Source organism: Lepidothrix coronata, unplaced genomic scaffold (genome assembly GCF_001604755.1).
Source record: "Lepidothrix coronata isolate B3197 unplaced genomic scaffold, Lepidothrix_coronata-1.0 Scaffold11, whole genome shotgun sequence".
Lineage (NCBI taxonomy): Eukaryota > Metazoa > Chordata > Aves > Passeriformes > Pipridae > Lepidothrix > Lepidothrix coronata.
In genome coordinates, this window is record NW_016690191.1 from 658295 (window position 1) to 673997 (window position 15703).

Sequence of the window (15703 nt, forward strand, 5' to 3'; positions counted from 1 at the left end):
ACTGCAAAGCAATAACTGCTCAGCTTAGAGATATTTCCTATCTATAGCTCCATGAGGGCAATATTCCCTGAACCATATCTCAGTTCTGAGTCCCTGTGGTGGTGGCATTGTCCTGAGGTCAGGGTTGGGCACCATTTCTGTCCCAAGGCACAGAAGTGCCAGGCATGTTCTGCACTACCACAAACTGGTCAATCCCACCACACCAAACCCCTTCCCTGTCTTAGCCCAGGTGAACAGGCAAATGTGGAGACCCTTTCTAACAGTTCAAGAGGAGTATTCTGCTTGTGTTGTGAATAAAATATTTCTCAACTTTTACATGCAATCACAGGCCAGGGGCTTTAGATCTGAAATGCTGCTAAGTTAAAAAAAATAAATAAATCCTTAAGAATACTCTTTGTTCCATAAGGTGTTTTTCTTCCCAAATGAAACCCCGGTGTAATTTCCTGTATAATTACCCTTGATGCAATCCTGCCATTGGAGTTTCCCTCAAGGGGAAGAGCTTTGGGTAGACAATGGTAAACATAGGCTGGCTGCAGCGGTGGCAGTGTCCCAGGGGACAGTGCAGCAATTCCAAGAGGCTTTTGGGCAGTGAGATTGGAGTCAGAAAGTTCAAATCTGGAGAAGAAAAGAAACAAAAAAAAAAAATATTTGTAACAAAAGGATTGCATGATAAAGTCAGACACAACAAGCACAATCCATGAGCAGTCCAGGAAACAGCTGCCTCACATTCTTAGGGCCTTGTCAAAACAGCAACGAGGTAACACAAAATACCACAATTAGGGTGAAGCACACGGTGCTTTCCATGTGCAAGTTCAAGAAGTTGAAGTTAAATGTACAAGTTTGGCATCTGTGGGAGTAAGATTAACTGGGCCAAAATAGCCAGCTGAAAATATTACAGCACGAGCAAATAATAGAAAACAGTAACAGATCATAAAGGTTTTTTGAGACACACAGATGGTCTAGAAAGGTGTTTAGTAACTAATACAACATTCTGAAAAGGACATCAGTAGTATTTTACTAAAATATTTCAACAACCCATCCAGCAGGATAGCTAAACTCACTACAAAGCCTAAACTCCACCATCAGCAAAAAGGGATCTGCAATATTTGGAATGACTTGAAATACAACCCAGCCCAGCGTAATTCTCACAGGTCCAACCACAGAGGCCACTCTAAAAAGATCAATATGTTCCTAATCTGTTAAATGTAGCCCCCACAGCTTACAAGATGCTGTAATTTTCACCAAATGGAACTCTAGGGTCATTTCTTGGGAAAGAGCCATCATTTTCCCAGGCTTGGCCCAAGCCATAGAGTGTTTTATAAATTAAACCCCACGTGCTAATCTCCATCTAGAAACTGAGAGACAGCCAAGGCAGGTGAATGAGTTTAGGTGCTGAATAATCAGGACAAGATGGAGTACCTGATAAATCAGTTTTAGGTATCACACTGGTTTCAGCTTTCAAACCCTGTAAGGTTTAACCCCAGACAAAATGTACCAAACAGCTCCACTGAGGTGACAAACAGGACATTTGCGTCAGAATGAAAAGGTCACACTCTGTAGCCAAGCAAAGACACAGGAAAAGGAGTCCAGTCACTTCTGTCACTTCCCCACAGCCACCAAGTATTTAACAGCACCCTTGAAACTGCAAATTTAGGCAGTGACAGATCAAATCTGCTGCTTTAATCATACAGTGCCACCTGCCTCCCCAGCACTCCATCACCCTACACCTGCCTGAACCAGGCACTTCTCCTGCCTCCCCGGAATGAGGGTGTTCCAGTGGTGATGCCCACAGTCTTTAGGAAGGTCACTCAGAATAGGATGTATATGTGTATGTGCAAGTAGGTATAATCCTCACAGCCTTGTAAAAACCACTTAGAAACCATTTCCTAAACTGGTTTTGCAATACTCCCTTGCTATTTCCAACCCAAACTTCTCTGGCATCTTCGGGAACCACGTTCAGCTGGATCTCAAAAATCATTGTGTAAATCACAACTGGGTGAGAAAATGAAGACCTCCTTGTACACCTTTCCTGGCAAAGCAGTGGTTCAGCAGTGAGGATTTACTGCAGAGCTGAGGTACAAGTGCCCCCTTCCCACAAACCCTCTAATCCTTCTGAGCTCTCCACCCTTCTGCTTTCTTATTGACCTTTAAAGCTGAGAATTTCCAAGACGGCATCAACAGGGGGGAGTCACAACACATCTAAATCTGACCAAATCTGCAGGTTCCCATCACATATTGCTAACTCATGTGGTTGCAGGATGCAGACCCAGATGAGCCAAGGGCCACTGTAGAGCAGAGCCTGAACTGGGGCAGAACTAAAGCAGCTCAGCTGTCAGGCTGTGCTCAAATGGCCCAGGGCTGCTCACATTTCTTTTGCCTTATGTATAACAAGTCTGCCAGTTTAGGATTGTGCTGCCTGGCAAGGAGTTGCATTGTTGGCTGATGCATCTGATCTTGCCTCAGGAACTGTATTTCTCATCTCCTATTTCCATTAAAGAGTTTCTCCTGCAAAGAAAAAGCATCCTTCTTTATGCAGTCTTCAACTAAGAAACCATTTATAAGCACCACTTGACCTTAGAAATAGTTCTTTGGATCTCTGGTTTTTGATATTGGACATTTTTGTTCTAATACAGCATTTCAAACATAATTTGATTAAATAAATATTTTAAAATATAAATCCTTGCCCAACTCTTTGAAGGACTGTTTGAAACGTTCCTCCCACTGCCAGAAAAGCACTTTCACTATTTCTGTCATCTGAAGAATGCAGAAATTTCATACCTTTCAAAAACCTGTAGTAGGTGTTATAGAGGGTCCTCATGGCCAGTTCTTGCAAAGGCAGCACATGATCTGTTTCTGTCCCTATAGATTTCACCTCTGCTGGCAGGAACACAGTTAACTGGCCTGATGAAAAAGAGAGCAGTTTCACCTCTGAAACTTGAATTGGAGAACCACAACTAGAAGGACACAAGACATTTAGAAAGTGGTTAGAAAAAAAATAAATCATAAAAGTAACTTTATGGGGAAACCCAGATGACCAACCCAAAGTATTCCTGACACTGTTCTCCAAGTGCAGCCCTCAAGGATTCCTTGCAGAGGGCAGGACATGTTGGGGTTGGACTGGGTGACCTTTAAAGGTCCCTTCCAGCCCAAACTATTCTATGTTTCTATGTTGAAACACATTTTTTATAGATTCCCACCTTCTGTGATGTGCTAGTCATCGGACATCTGGAGGAATTACTTATCAAACAACATAAAGCAATGAGAACACAATCCCCAGGGGGTGAACCAAATGCACTCTGTGCCCCTTACTTTGTGCTAATCTCTTTTAGCCTCTGAATTCCACTGTTATTAAACATTTAATGTAGTGGAGCCTTTCATACCCAAGTTTGTTTTCTGTGTCTTGGATCAAGCAGTTGACAATAGTCATGGATTTCTCATTTTTAATACACGAGGCAAACTCCAACCTCAAAACATACATTTTAAGTGCCACTGGGTGCCACAGAGTCCCCTTGGAGGTGAAGGAAAAATAACAACAGTGGGAAGATATCCTAGTAAATCTACCAGCCTTGCCCTTCCCAATCATATATGGAAAAGGAAGGTTATTTGGATCCAAGGAGAGAAAGTGAGCTTGTAGTAAAAATAATAACTCTTTACGTGATGCCTGTTGTGAGCGATCATACCAGAGAGACACGCAGAGGAAAATTCTACTCAGAGCCTGGGGAAGTCAACAGGGGAATTGGAATTGTTTATGACAACTGAAATTTGAAGCCAAGAGCAACTTGTTAGGGCCAGTCCTAACGAATGGAACAGAAACACAAATTTGTCAGCCTTCCCAGATATTGGACCTAAAACTGAGGTAACTACTCTCGACCTTATCAGATGTGAAAGGAATCTCACGGCACTTCCCTGGCAACAAAGAGTCTCATCCCTCCTGATTAAAGGAGGAACAGCCCAGAGAAACTACCAAAAAAGAGCAGCATCAAACAGCAAGTCAATATGTCTCTTGTTAAATATTTAATACTTTCCCACAAACCATTAGTGGGATTAAAATATAATTGGGAATCCAGAGATCCACTGTCCCAACAGTCCATTGCCCAGCAGTGCAGAGCCAGTGAGTTATCTATCACAACAAATGAATCTGTAATGTTTTATTTTCAAGCTGATTAACCCCTGAACACCCTCACAAGGGAACAAACCCATAAAGTCCCTGCAGTTTCTGCAGTTCAGAGCTGGGCCATTTGGTCTCCTTTATGTGAAGGGTGAGGCTGTTAATGCCAGACACAAAATCCAGGGAGGTTAAAAAGTGGAGCAGAGAATGGATTAAACAGCTGGGAAAAAAAAGGAGCTGCAGAAGAATCCTGAGGAATAAATAACTGGGGGATAAAAAGCTGTGACCACCTATTGGCTGCATTCTCCAAGACTGACAGATCCCTGACTGGGGCCTATGAAATCCAATCTGCAAAAAATAAGATCAAAATATATTTTGAGTGCTGAGATCATCACCTCTCATATAAAAGACTTTTTTCAGCCAGTCTGACTGCAGGATGCCCAGACAGAGATCCATTACTTCCACAATGCAATTTATATTCTATTTTCAGAAATCAAGCTTTATGTTAGTAACAGCAGCTTGTCAGATTTTATTCTCCGGTGGATGACCAGACAGAGCACTCAAGCCTGGATTGTCAGCTCTTGCCTGACCCACGAAAACCTCAGCCTGGTTACTAATGCTTTCTTGGAAAGAACACAGAAATTCTTCACATGACCATTATTACACAATTTTAAAGTCACTCAGCACATTATCAAATAAAACCTTTGGGTTTTTATTAATATATATAAGCGCTCTTCCTATGCTGAAAATTTTTCTTAAAAGTAATCTATGGTGTTTGAAGGTGGTTTCACAACAAAGACAAATATGTGTCTGGTGCACAAATACAAATATTACTTTTCTTACTAAAAATAACCTCTTTTTATTATTTCTTATTAAGGGGAAACCAATTTATTCCACAGAAGCACAACAAGAATTAATTTCATTGCAACACTTGCAACTTTTTTAGTCTCTTCTATGCTAGATTTAAAATACTAGATTGTATAATTCTATACTAGACTTATAATATCAGAGATACTGCAGTTGGCCTCACCAGCAGTGCACATGTAATGACAGAAAGAAAACTGGTAGTATCTTCACAAAAGGGCAGTGTAAAGATAAAATTATTCTGACTAAGTATAAAATGGTATCTTAAACGTAAAAAAAAAATGAAATAAAAGACACGGTTGTATGAAATCACCTGAAACAGGCAGGACAGTTGGACCAAACTTGTTGGAATATTTGCTGCACTGTCATTAGTGGTTTTGGTCACAATCAATACAGCTCTTACATTTAAGTTTAATTTAATTTAATGTCTGTCTTACAATTTACAATCAGTTCTGAAAGAACAAAGGCTAGAATTTATTTTTCCTGAAAAACAAAACTGGTACAAGCTCGAGAGTGCACCCACTTCAGAAGTGTAATCCAACTGCAAGGATTTAAATATCACCAACCAGCTGACACGGGAATATTAGAAAAACCTGGAAATGCCAAGACTCAGCAGCTCCCATATTGCAGCAGAGGGCAGGGAGGGAATTTATATTTAATGCAAGATCTGCTGAGAGGGAGCATACCAGAAATTTATAATTAGAGGGTAATGGGGACAATCCTCTTCTGATCAGTTTTACCCCAGTAAGGCCCCATTCATCAGTGGGGCTGCTCCTAATTTATGCCACTGTCAGGGCAGAAAGAATTAAGCCAGTGTCCTACACAGACCACTCTTTTCTTGCATCCTAACCACAAACATGAGACAGCCTGGGATATTTTTAAAATCCACATGTAAAAATAAACCTGTCAATCCATAACTCCTAAAAAAAGTTACTGTAGTTAGTAGGTACCGAGACCTACAAGAAGCTGATGCTGGGATGTAAAATGAGTGACATTCCAAGATGTGGCCCATAACTTACAGAAATGTGAGAACCAAACAGATGCTGCAACACACTAAAAAAATATTTTGTTCCGTCTTTACTTCTGGAAACTGTGGTTGGCTACACTTTTGGCCAACCTTTAAATTTAGCTGTAGGCCTCAGATTATCATTACAAATGACTTCAGAGTAACTGCCCCGACTGCTACAACTCAGTACTAAAATACTGAAAATCAGCAATTAACATAAAATACTACAAAAATAAAACAGAACTGGGAGTTGCACTAATCCCCTCAAGGTAACATCAGTTCTGAATCAATCACAGACCCACAAAAAAATAGTCAGGTGTGTAATACAGGGGAATTTTTACAAGGAACAGGTACACAAGACATCTGAATTAATTCATACCTACCCACTGCAACCAATGACTTTATTATACAGATAGGATGGGAGGCCTTTCAGGTGAATATTGTTATCCACATAAACATATTGAAGCTCTCGAGAACGACCTAAATCTGGGTTTAGAAAACAAGAAAAGTCAAGGGGAGAAGGGATGACACAGTAACAATCATAAGCAAAGCAGTTCTCTTTAATTATAAATAAGCTAATCAGACTCAATGTAAGCAAACATAAATTAGTACTCCTCAGTAGTAAAATTTCAGCCAATGGTTTTATTATGGATGAGCTGAAAAGCTGTTTAGAGGAAAGCATTTAAAAATCACTAAAACAAAACAAAGCCCCCTTTCAGGAGCCCTGAAAATCCCATTATAAATAATTAAATTTTAACATCGACCAACTCTGAAGTCAGTTTGAAGCAGCAAAGGGACAATTGATTTCAAACCCTCAGTGCATACTTCAAGTTCACAAGGTCAAACCTGCTTTCATTAAGTGGCCTCATGGCACTGGAATCACAGCTTCCCTGTCTTGGGGAAAGTGGTAAAGACGGGAACAGGAATGTGTCTGTCCCACTCTCGCTTCCCCAAGAGGACCCTTGCTTGGGTTCATCAGCCTTAACCAAGTACCACTGCAAACACCCAGAAACAAACCTGTCTGATGCAGTAAATTTAAGAACACGAGAAAACAGAAAGCATTAAACTGCTGAATGTTCTACATCCAAAGCTGTGGTGCAATAAGTGATCAATATTTCTGAAGGTGTGCTGCCTGCATTACTGCTGCTAAAATATTCATGGCTGGCAGGCAAAAGGAGCAAGAACAGCATGATTAAGTAGTGCCTTCACAGACCAGAAATCTATTAACATACCTCGAGACAGGACTATATAGGTATGGAATTAGTTTATTTTGTTTAGAAAATTAAATTTAGGTTTCTTGGAAGGATTCGGAGAAATAGTAACTTTGCTTATCAACAGAACTAGTCAGTGGTAAAACCACCTGCTATTAAAAGACGTGACAAACACAGTATATGAGGTGTTTAAAAAGATACCAAACTGAACTAAAAAGAATAGACTAAAAGAGTTTGGGACTGATGTGTGAGATCATCTGGGCAGCCCATCTCATCTGTAGCTCCTATGCCCTTCCAGACAGTGGCTCGGGGAGAGACATCTGTGTTTAATGTAAAGCACAAACCACTGAACAGTGTTTAAAGCCTCTGCCCAGGAGGAGAGAGCTGAGACCAGCCAAACTGCATCAGGGAAAAAATACAAATAAAAAATCTCTATACAAATAAAAAACTTCCATGAGTACCTTAGAGAGACAACTTCTGTGAGTACCTTAGAGAAACTAAGATAAACAAGCATGTGGCTGAATCAGCCAAGACAATGCTAATATTGACTGGCTTCCCATCTTTATCAACCGTCAGTTCCCTCAGCTGGCAGAAGGATAAGGGTGACCAGAGGAATGGGCACAGCTTCTGTCCCCTTTGGAATTGTGGGCAAGAACAGAACAAAAATTAAAACAATTTGCATGATATTTCTACTCAGAAATTCCATTTGGAACAACCATCTCTTCTAATTCCCTACTATGAAAACAGGTAATACAAGCCCTTTATTACGGAATAGTTTTCTTGTACACAAGATCTCTGGACACCACTCAGTGCAGATATTTTGAGTGATCCCTCCCCAAATGTGTGGCCATCCTAAAATACACTGAATGTCTTCAGCTGTCACCCACTTGAGTGGCAGCTGTGAGCACCAGAAACCTTAAAAGCTCACGCTGAGGAGTGACACATTATCAAAGCTTCGATAGAGACAACAAGTGATGATACCAACAGAAACGAATAGATTCCTTTTCTGAAATAAAAGCAGAGAATAAATAGGTTTTGGGGTTTTTTTTGACTTTGAACACAGGCCCTTGCCCTGCAACAGTCTATGGAGGTTTCAGGGACCATAATTTGGGCTTTGTTTAAACCAGAGTCACTGGACATGAGGGGACACATTTGACCACATAGTGCTTTGAGCCTGTCCCAAAGACTTTCTAGTTCACAGAAATATCTGCTGCCTCCATCAACTGTCCTGCCCCAAGAAGGGAACACAAATCCCCCTGCTGACTGATGGCCACTGCTGAGAGATGCACCTCCAAACCATGGTTTATTTGGGCTCAGTAATGCAGGGCTGAAAATAGTAAATAGTAAAGTTCTGGGATATTTTTAGATGAAACAAAAAACCACTGTTATCCTACAATGAATAAAAATATTGCAACACCATAAAATACTGTAAGGCTGGTAAGGAATCAGCCAATAAAATTTACAGCAGGTAGCAGGTGGATGGGACATAAAATGCTCAGAGAATGCCCCTCGTGCTGCAGAAGCCAATTGGCCTAAAAACAGCAGAAAACCACGGGTTGCTGGGGCAGCTTGAATGTGCTACAGTTTAACTTATTAATTTAGAGAATGGCAGAAAATTTTTAAAAGAGGCTCATCTTGCTGGTTCCTACACAGATGTATGCAAATGGGCTGAAAATCAGGCAAGTCAAAAAAAGCCCTAAAGCTGTTCTTTTCATATGCACTGAGAGGGGGGAGTGAGGCTGCATCTCATCTCTTCCCTCTGTCTTTATCTTAGGCTATGTTTAGATTCTAAGTTCTGAGTTGACTGCATTTCCTAGGTAATTAAAGCAAATTTTTGGATGTTAGACAAAATATCTCAGTAGGAAAAATTCAATTCCCAAAGCCAAATAGCCTGTAACTATAAATGTTCCTTTGATATAGTTTCTTTGCATTAAATAACCAAGCATCTTCTACACTCCCAAAGATTTTTTTCTCCCCCAGTTTCAAACACTATCCATAAAGTTTAAATTTAAATAAATCATCACTTTGAAAAGCTCTTTGTATCCCCTCCACATTAATTTTTATGTCTTATATCAGTCAACAAATATTGTCAAAAGTTCTCTAAAAACCACGCTTCTGAAGGACTTTGTGGCATGAGGAAGCTGCCCATCTCTGAAAAGGCTAAAGCTACAAAGAGGGTTTTCATGTGGCTTTTGCAAGCACTGTACTGTGTCTAAAACATTTCCACTTTCCTCCTTCCAGGCTCCCAGATCAAAGACCTTTCTCCCAGAAATGACCAAATGCCATGAGTCCTGAACAAACCCCAATTCTATTTTTTTTTTCTTTTTCTCCCTCTTTTTTTTTCCTTTTTTTTTTTTTCTAACCTCAGGGCCCTGGCATATGCATTCCACATGGCTGAAGATGGAACAAAAGCTCTTGTGTGGCTGCACTGATGCTCTTTTAACCATACTGTGAGGGCAAGGACACAAAAGCACCATATACTGAGGTAGAATAAGACCTTTGTTTACTGTGCACTGATAATTACTGGACCCATTTTCTAAACAAAAAGTGCACATAAACCCTCAATAAAGTGATATAACACTGAATATCTGCTGTCATAACACCCCCCTGTACCGTCAGTACACTTGAGAATTTATGGCCTATTTTAATTCTAGTTGTACTTAATTACATAAATCATTTTTCTTTTTGCAATGTCATCAGATTCACATTTCTGCTTGCAGTGGAATTTGTTTTCAGGCACTGGAGCATCTCTCAATGCTAAAAAATTTTAAGTTAATTTTCTGTCAAAAGATAATTTATATTGTAAGCAGATGGATATAAAATGATCAGCAGATTTCCTGAGACCTTTTACTGGGGCAGCACGAAGTTACCATGACAATAATACGACTGTCCAGGATGCAGCTTCCAGTTCAACTTACACAGACAATTTGGGGGGATGTTTTTAAAAATTAGTTTATTAGGAAGGCTCACAAAGGCTCAGATCCACAGTGTCTCATTTCTTTGAATATAAACTGAAATATTCAAAGCTGAAAAATAATAATTTTCATAAAATACTGGCATATCCAGCAATTAAATGTATTCTGCAGAACAAATTACGAATTCACTATTGTTTACCCACTTGCTTGTTTATGTACCAGTTCTGAAAGTCAGAGAGTGGGATCAGGTATTTTTACTGTATTTTGTAAAATTAATTAATTGTGTTACACTGTTTTTCTTAAGACACAAGTGGCTGCAAACTTAAAAGAATGTACAGAGCAAAAAAAACTCCCTAGTCCCTATCCAGCAGTGCTGTGCTACCACTGGAATAAATCTAATTTATCAGTCCAGGAACAGGAAAATGCAGATTTCCATCACCTTTAACAAGAGGTTCTACAAGGGACATACTCAGACAAGGAAAAATGGATTTCTTGGCATAAGTAGATGTCAACCAGCACGTGAAATAAATAAAGTAAATCTGGCCTTAAAAAGCATTAAGCAATTTGTTCCAAACATAATTCTTTTAACACGGACATGTCTGAAAAAAAAAAAAGAGAAAGAACCCAACCATTCTGTCAGGAGATGAATAAATTATCTGCTTTTCAACACAACTCCCTAATTGCAAAGGATTGTTGTGACAATACTCACTTGAATATCACTTGCAGATATTTCTGCAGTACCTTGCACTGCTATTTAAGGTCCTTACTCAGCCATTAACTAATGAAGTGGAGTTGGAGGTAAGAACACACACAAAACCCCCATTAGCCAACATGTGCAGCAAGCAGAAATAATGCCACAATTATGCCTTGACTTCAGCAACACTCCAAGAAAAATATTTTCCCATGCAACAGAAGATAGATTTAATCTTTTTGCTTTTCAATGCACTCTCTCTTCTACTTTATTTCAGCACATCTTGACCACTCTGAAGCCTTTCTGATTCTTCAGAGGAAGGATTAAACATTTACATTTATACTGTGCTGCTTTTCCTCTGAACTCTAGGATTTATGATTCAGTTTCATATCCACAGATAGCAAATTATCTCCAAATGTTCACCAGTGAGTCACTATTAAGAACTACTGAACAAGGTCAATTGACAGTCTTTGATGTTCCCCGTTATTTTAAAAGTTCCTTTCGAATGTTTTGAATTTGACTCTAAAAATAAAGAAAAAAGAAGGTGTGTCATTATATTAGAGATTTATTTCCTCCTTTTGAACTTGAAACAGTTCAGCAGATCTCTGGCTCATCCAGGTCACGGCTCACTCACAGATAAGCTACAAGTGCAAAAGTAGCAAAAACTTTTATCCTTTCATATTTCACATCTCATCTTACTTAACAGCATCTTATTTTTGCAAAATTAAAAATATTCAACTTCCTGTCTCATGGAGGTAGAAATATTAGCTAAAATAGGGGAAGTCACTTTGCTTGTTTTAATTAGTACTGTGGAATCTGGATGGTGCATCCTGGAACTCATTTTCTCATTTATACAATGACATATGCTGGGACATAACTAAAACACTGTGTCTGGAGACATTATTTGCACTTAGTTTCCAGTAATATAAACTAAGGTGATAGGAAAATCAGGAAGATCATAAAGTTCTTTAAAGACTAAAATTGCTAGTAGTGAAAAGATTAAGTTAAAGCTATACAATGTAATTACTTTGGAAATCATGATCTCATTTTTAGCCACCTCAATTTCCAGCTTCTTTCCAACATGATTATCATAACTTCATCTGCACATAATTAACACCAAACTCTGTATTCTAGAAAAACTACTATTGGTTACTCAAATGACAGGACAGAGCTGCATGTCTGTCTGTATCCCAGCAGAGAATTCCAGCATTCTGGCCCCTGGCAGAGCTGAGAAGTGACAAATCCAGGGAAGAGGACTTGCCTTTCCCAAGGGAAGACACAGAAAAAACCCCACACACTGACTGCACCTCCTGGTCTTGACCTGCTTCCACAGTTCCAGACTTTGGAAGGGTTGAGAAAAAGGCACAGGAGTTCTTCCCTGGGCTACTACTGTGGAAGTTTTGGTCGATGCCTGTACACAGCACAAACTAAAGCTGTGCTGGATTATGTGGTACTGATGTTCCTAATGCTGAAAAACAGTTTATAGGGAGTTACTGGGATTCCACAGCAAGTTTGAAACCCTCACTGAAGGATCTTCGTTAAATCCTCAGATCCAGCAAACAGAAACAGATCATTACCCAAAGTGGTGGAACTCAGATTACACAGGACTATATTTAAGCACAGCATCATTTCAACTTTTTCCCCTCAGTTAGCTAAAAATAAAGCAAATTTGATAGCTGCCTTATTGTTTTAAAAAAGACACGAAACCTTAACCTGCATTTTTTAAATGAACATATTTTCCAACAACACGATCGGTGCGACAACTTCACAGAGTTTGTGGGGGGACCACCAAAGACACTCACTGGTTGGGGTTTTTTTTTCTTACTGGGGATGGAAAGTTTGTTTTCTGCCTGCCCCCAGCCCAGCGAGGGGGTGACTCACCCAGAGGCAGGAATGCCAGGCGGTTTCCAGCCATGGAGAGCTCGTTGAGGCTCGGCAGCTGGCACAGGTGGCGGGGCACGTACCACAGGTGGTTCCTGTCTGCAGTCAGGTACTGCAGGGACAGGCACATGTGCAGCCTCTCAGGTAAAGTCATCAGCCTGTTCGTGGAGATGTCCAGGGTCTGCAGCTCCCTCAGGTCTCCAACCTCTGCAATCCAAACAGGCATTAACAATTATATATTTGCACAAAGAATATCTCGAATAAACTGAAAACAAAGTCCAGCAGCGAGCTGTGCTGCTTTTCTTTTTCTTATAGCACTGTTCTATCAATCCATGTTGAGAACTGATACTAATGATCTCCCTCATCTTCGTATTTCAAACCCTTCTGATGAGGAACACTTCTCAGTTAGGCTGTATGTTCAAATATGAGATCTTTCACAGAGCATTCCTGAATCGTGGCAATTACCACCATCAAAAATATTACCCATCTTTCTAGTCCTAAATCAGAACTAGGAAAAAAACACAAACCAAACCCCAAATACACAAAACATATTACAAAGCTTGCTAATATTGAGGGTGTTGACCCCAAAGTCATGCGAATCCAAGTGAAATTAGTGGGTTTTTTAAACACTGAGGATGCAATGAGGGATTACTTAAGGTTCTCTTGCAATGAGAGTTACAAACACACACAGCACTTCTTGCTCAGTGACAGTCTTTCTCCCCAGGAACAACACCTCTGTCTTCATAATACAGTTCAGAAGACCTATTTTAAATTAGAAATGAAATTTCTTGAAACCAGTTACAATGTCACGAAAGTTATATTGTAGGAAGATATTTCACTACATCCCAAGCTATAGTTGCAGTAACTACAGTTTCTGGAGATTTTGGTATTAATTATTTGAAGAATTTAAAAGGACATTTTCTGTTTTAAAGGGTATTGTATGATTTTTTTAATGCAAGCAACAAATTACATTCTTAAAAGTCTGATGTAATCACACCAGCAGCCTCACTTGTGCAACAGTGATTTTCCCTGTGCCTGGCCTGTGGAACCAGGATGCAGGACTGCCTGACAAATATATTTAAAATATATTAAGCAGACCTACAGGTTATCTAATTGCTTATTTAGTTATTCTTTTACAGTTACACTAAAAACTGGATAATTCTATAAATTATTTTCCCCAAACATGGGGAACAGTTTCCCTTTGTTTTTTAGTACTTCACAGCAAAGGAACCAACTCCCCAAGTGCTCAGTGCCCCTAACCCTCCCTGCAGTTCTCAGCATCTTGCAGACCCAAATGTACTTTGCTCTCAGCTGAATGAAACCAGCTCTTGCATCTGAGAGCTGCTAAAACAAGATTCACTAGAATTTTCTACACTGAAAACACCAGACAATCTCCACAATCCACAATCTGTACAAGTTACAGCTCCATCACCCAGATTTTCTTACAAAGATATAAATAGGGTAATGCTGTTTAAGTTACAGCGAAACAGAACCTGTTGTGCCCTTGAGCTCTTTGCAGCAGGAACCAGAAAATTCACTGTTCCCTGAAGCTCTGAGGTAGCACCTTGTGTATACTGCACCCAGAGAAGGAAACAAAACACCAGGTTAACTCCAAGCTGACTTTACACAACGGGAAAAAGAAGCTGACCTTGGGAAAAGCTGCTCTAAATGTTGCTTTCAAGACTGAAAGCGGGAAAAGGAAACAAAGGGAAGTTATAATTCAGTATTAAGAGATTTTCACAGAGTAATTAAACAAAATGTGTATGCATGTTTAAAAGGAGTTTCTGCCCACTGCAAACAATCCCAGCATTAACTACAATACTTGACAACACAGTTTATGCATCCCTTTATAAATTATACTGACAGAAGCAGGTGCTGAAGACAGATGACCACATTCTTCAAACCTCTCAGTTTTTATGTCATCAGGAATAATAAGCTTAAAAAGTTGTGGGGTTTTTTTAAACAAGATTGAAATTAAATGACAAAAGCAAAACAAGGGCTACTAAATAGCACAAAACTACCGTGCAATGAACTGCAGTAGATCTCATTTTGAAAGAGTTTTATATTCATCACAAAGCCATATGGTTGAAAACAGTGACAGGAAAAGAGCCACCTACATTCAGCCAAACCACTGACCACATGCAGTCAATAATAGGCCCAGCTATTTTCATGTACTAACCTTTTTCTCTGCCACTAAAAACAGTTCTCTAGTTCACTTTAGGTCCAAAATCCCATAAATGTTACGGTTGGCAAAGCTGGCAGAGTTTCAAAGGCATTGCTAGAATGATATGTTTCAAATCTAAGAGGAAATAAAAGTATTCTCACTTTATCCTTCATCCAAAAAACACATACTTGCCCAAAACTTCATCCTCTCTACCTTAATCTTCCAATGCATACCAGATGTAAACATCCACTTTCAACATATAGTGCCACATGTTGCCCCGACCCACAGTGAAGTTAAAGAGTAAACCAAACAACACAAAGTGCCATCATATTAAAAATATAACCCTCACATTAAAGCAATAACCCCCAGACTCTCCACTCTAGTGCTCCAAGCTCATTTTGAAGAACATGCTCAGACACTTACTAATGACACTAAATTGGTTTCCATCTCATGAAAGCAAAGGAAAACAATAAAGAGGAATAACACAAAATATAAACAGGCCATTAATAAGGTTTTTCAAGCTTTTAGTTACTAAATACTATTATCCTTGCTTTAAAAGCCTTGCAACATAAATACTGGAGGAAGCCTTGGCTAACAAACACAGTGAAAGACTTGCAAATTCCTCTCCTGCTGTCACCTCATCAAGCACAAAGATACACAAGAGGTGAACTTCGGAAATTTCCAGCAGATCCAGAAAGGAAAATGGAAAAAAGAGCTGATGAGGGGACTTGCAGAGATTCCCCCCACACCCCCAAGGATAAGAAAGGGACAAGAATTACACGTCACCATTAAACCCCACTGAGGAGGTCCAACTGCATTTAAATGAAATTCGTAAAAGTGTAATTTAAAATTTACATCAGCTC

At 39.6% G+C, this 15703-nt stretch overlaps 1 protein-coding gene across 5 annotated transcripts in view; it reads right to left on the reverse strand.

Annotated features, from left to right (window-relative positions):
* The window catches only part of LRRC28 (leucine rich repeat containing 28), a 50908-nt gene that overhangs the window by 6474 nt on the left and 28731 nt on the right, over positions 1-15703 (reverse strand). For 4 of the 5 annotated variants that reach the window (XM_017805129.1, XM_017805130.1, XM_017805131.1 and 1 more), the window contains 4 exons: positions 12677-12883; positions 6362-6464; positions 2779-2954; positions 456-615 (listed from right to left, as the gene is read on the reverse strand). In XM_017805129.1, the coding sequence (XP_017660618.1) occupies positions 456-615; positions 2779-2954; positions 6362-6464; positions 12677-12883 (646 nt within the window). Of the gene's footprint in view, positions 1-455; positions 616-2778; positions 2955-6361; positions 6465-12676; positions 12884-14855; positions 14900-15703 lie in introns of those variants that run through there. The other variant, XM_017805133.1, reaches the window with a different exon arrangement.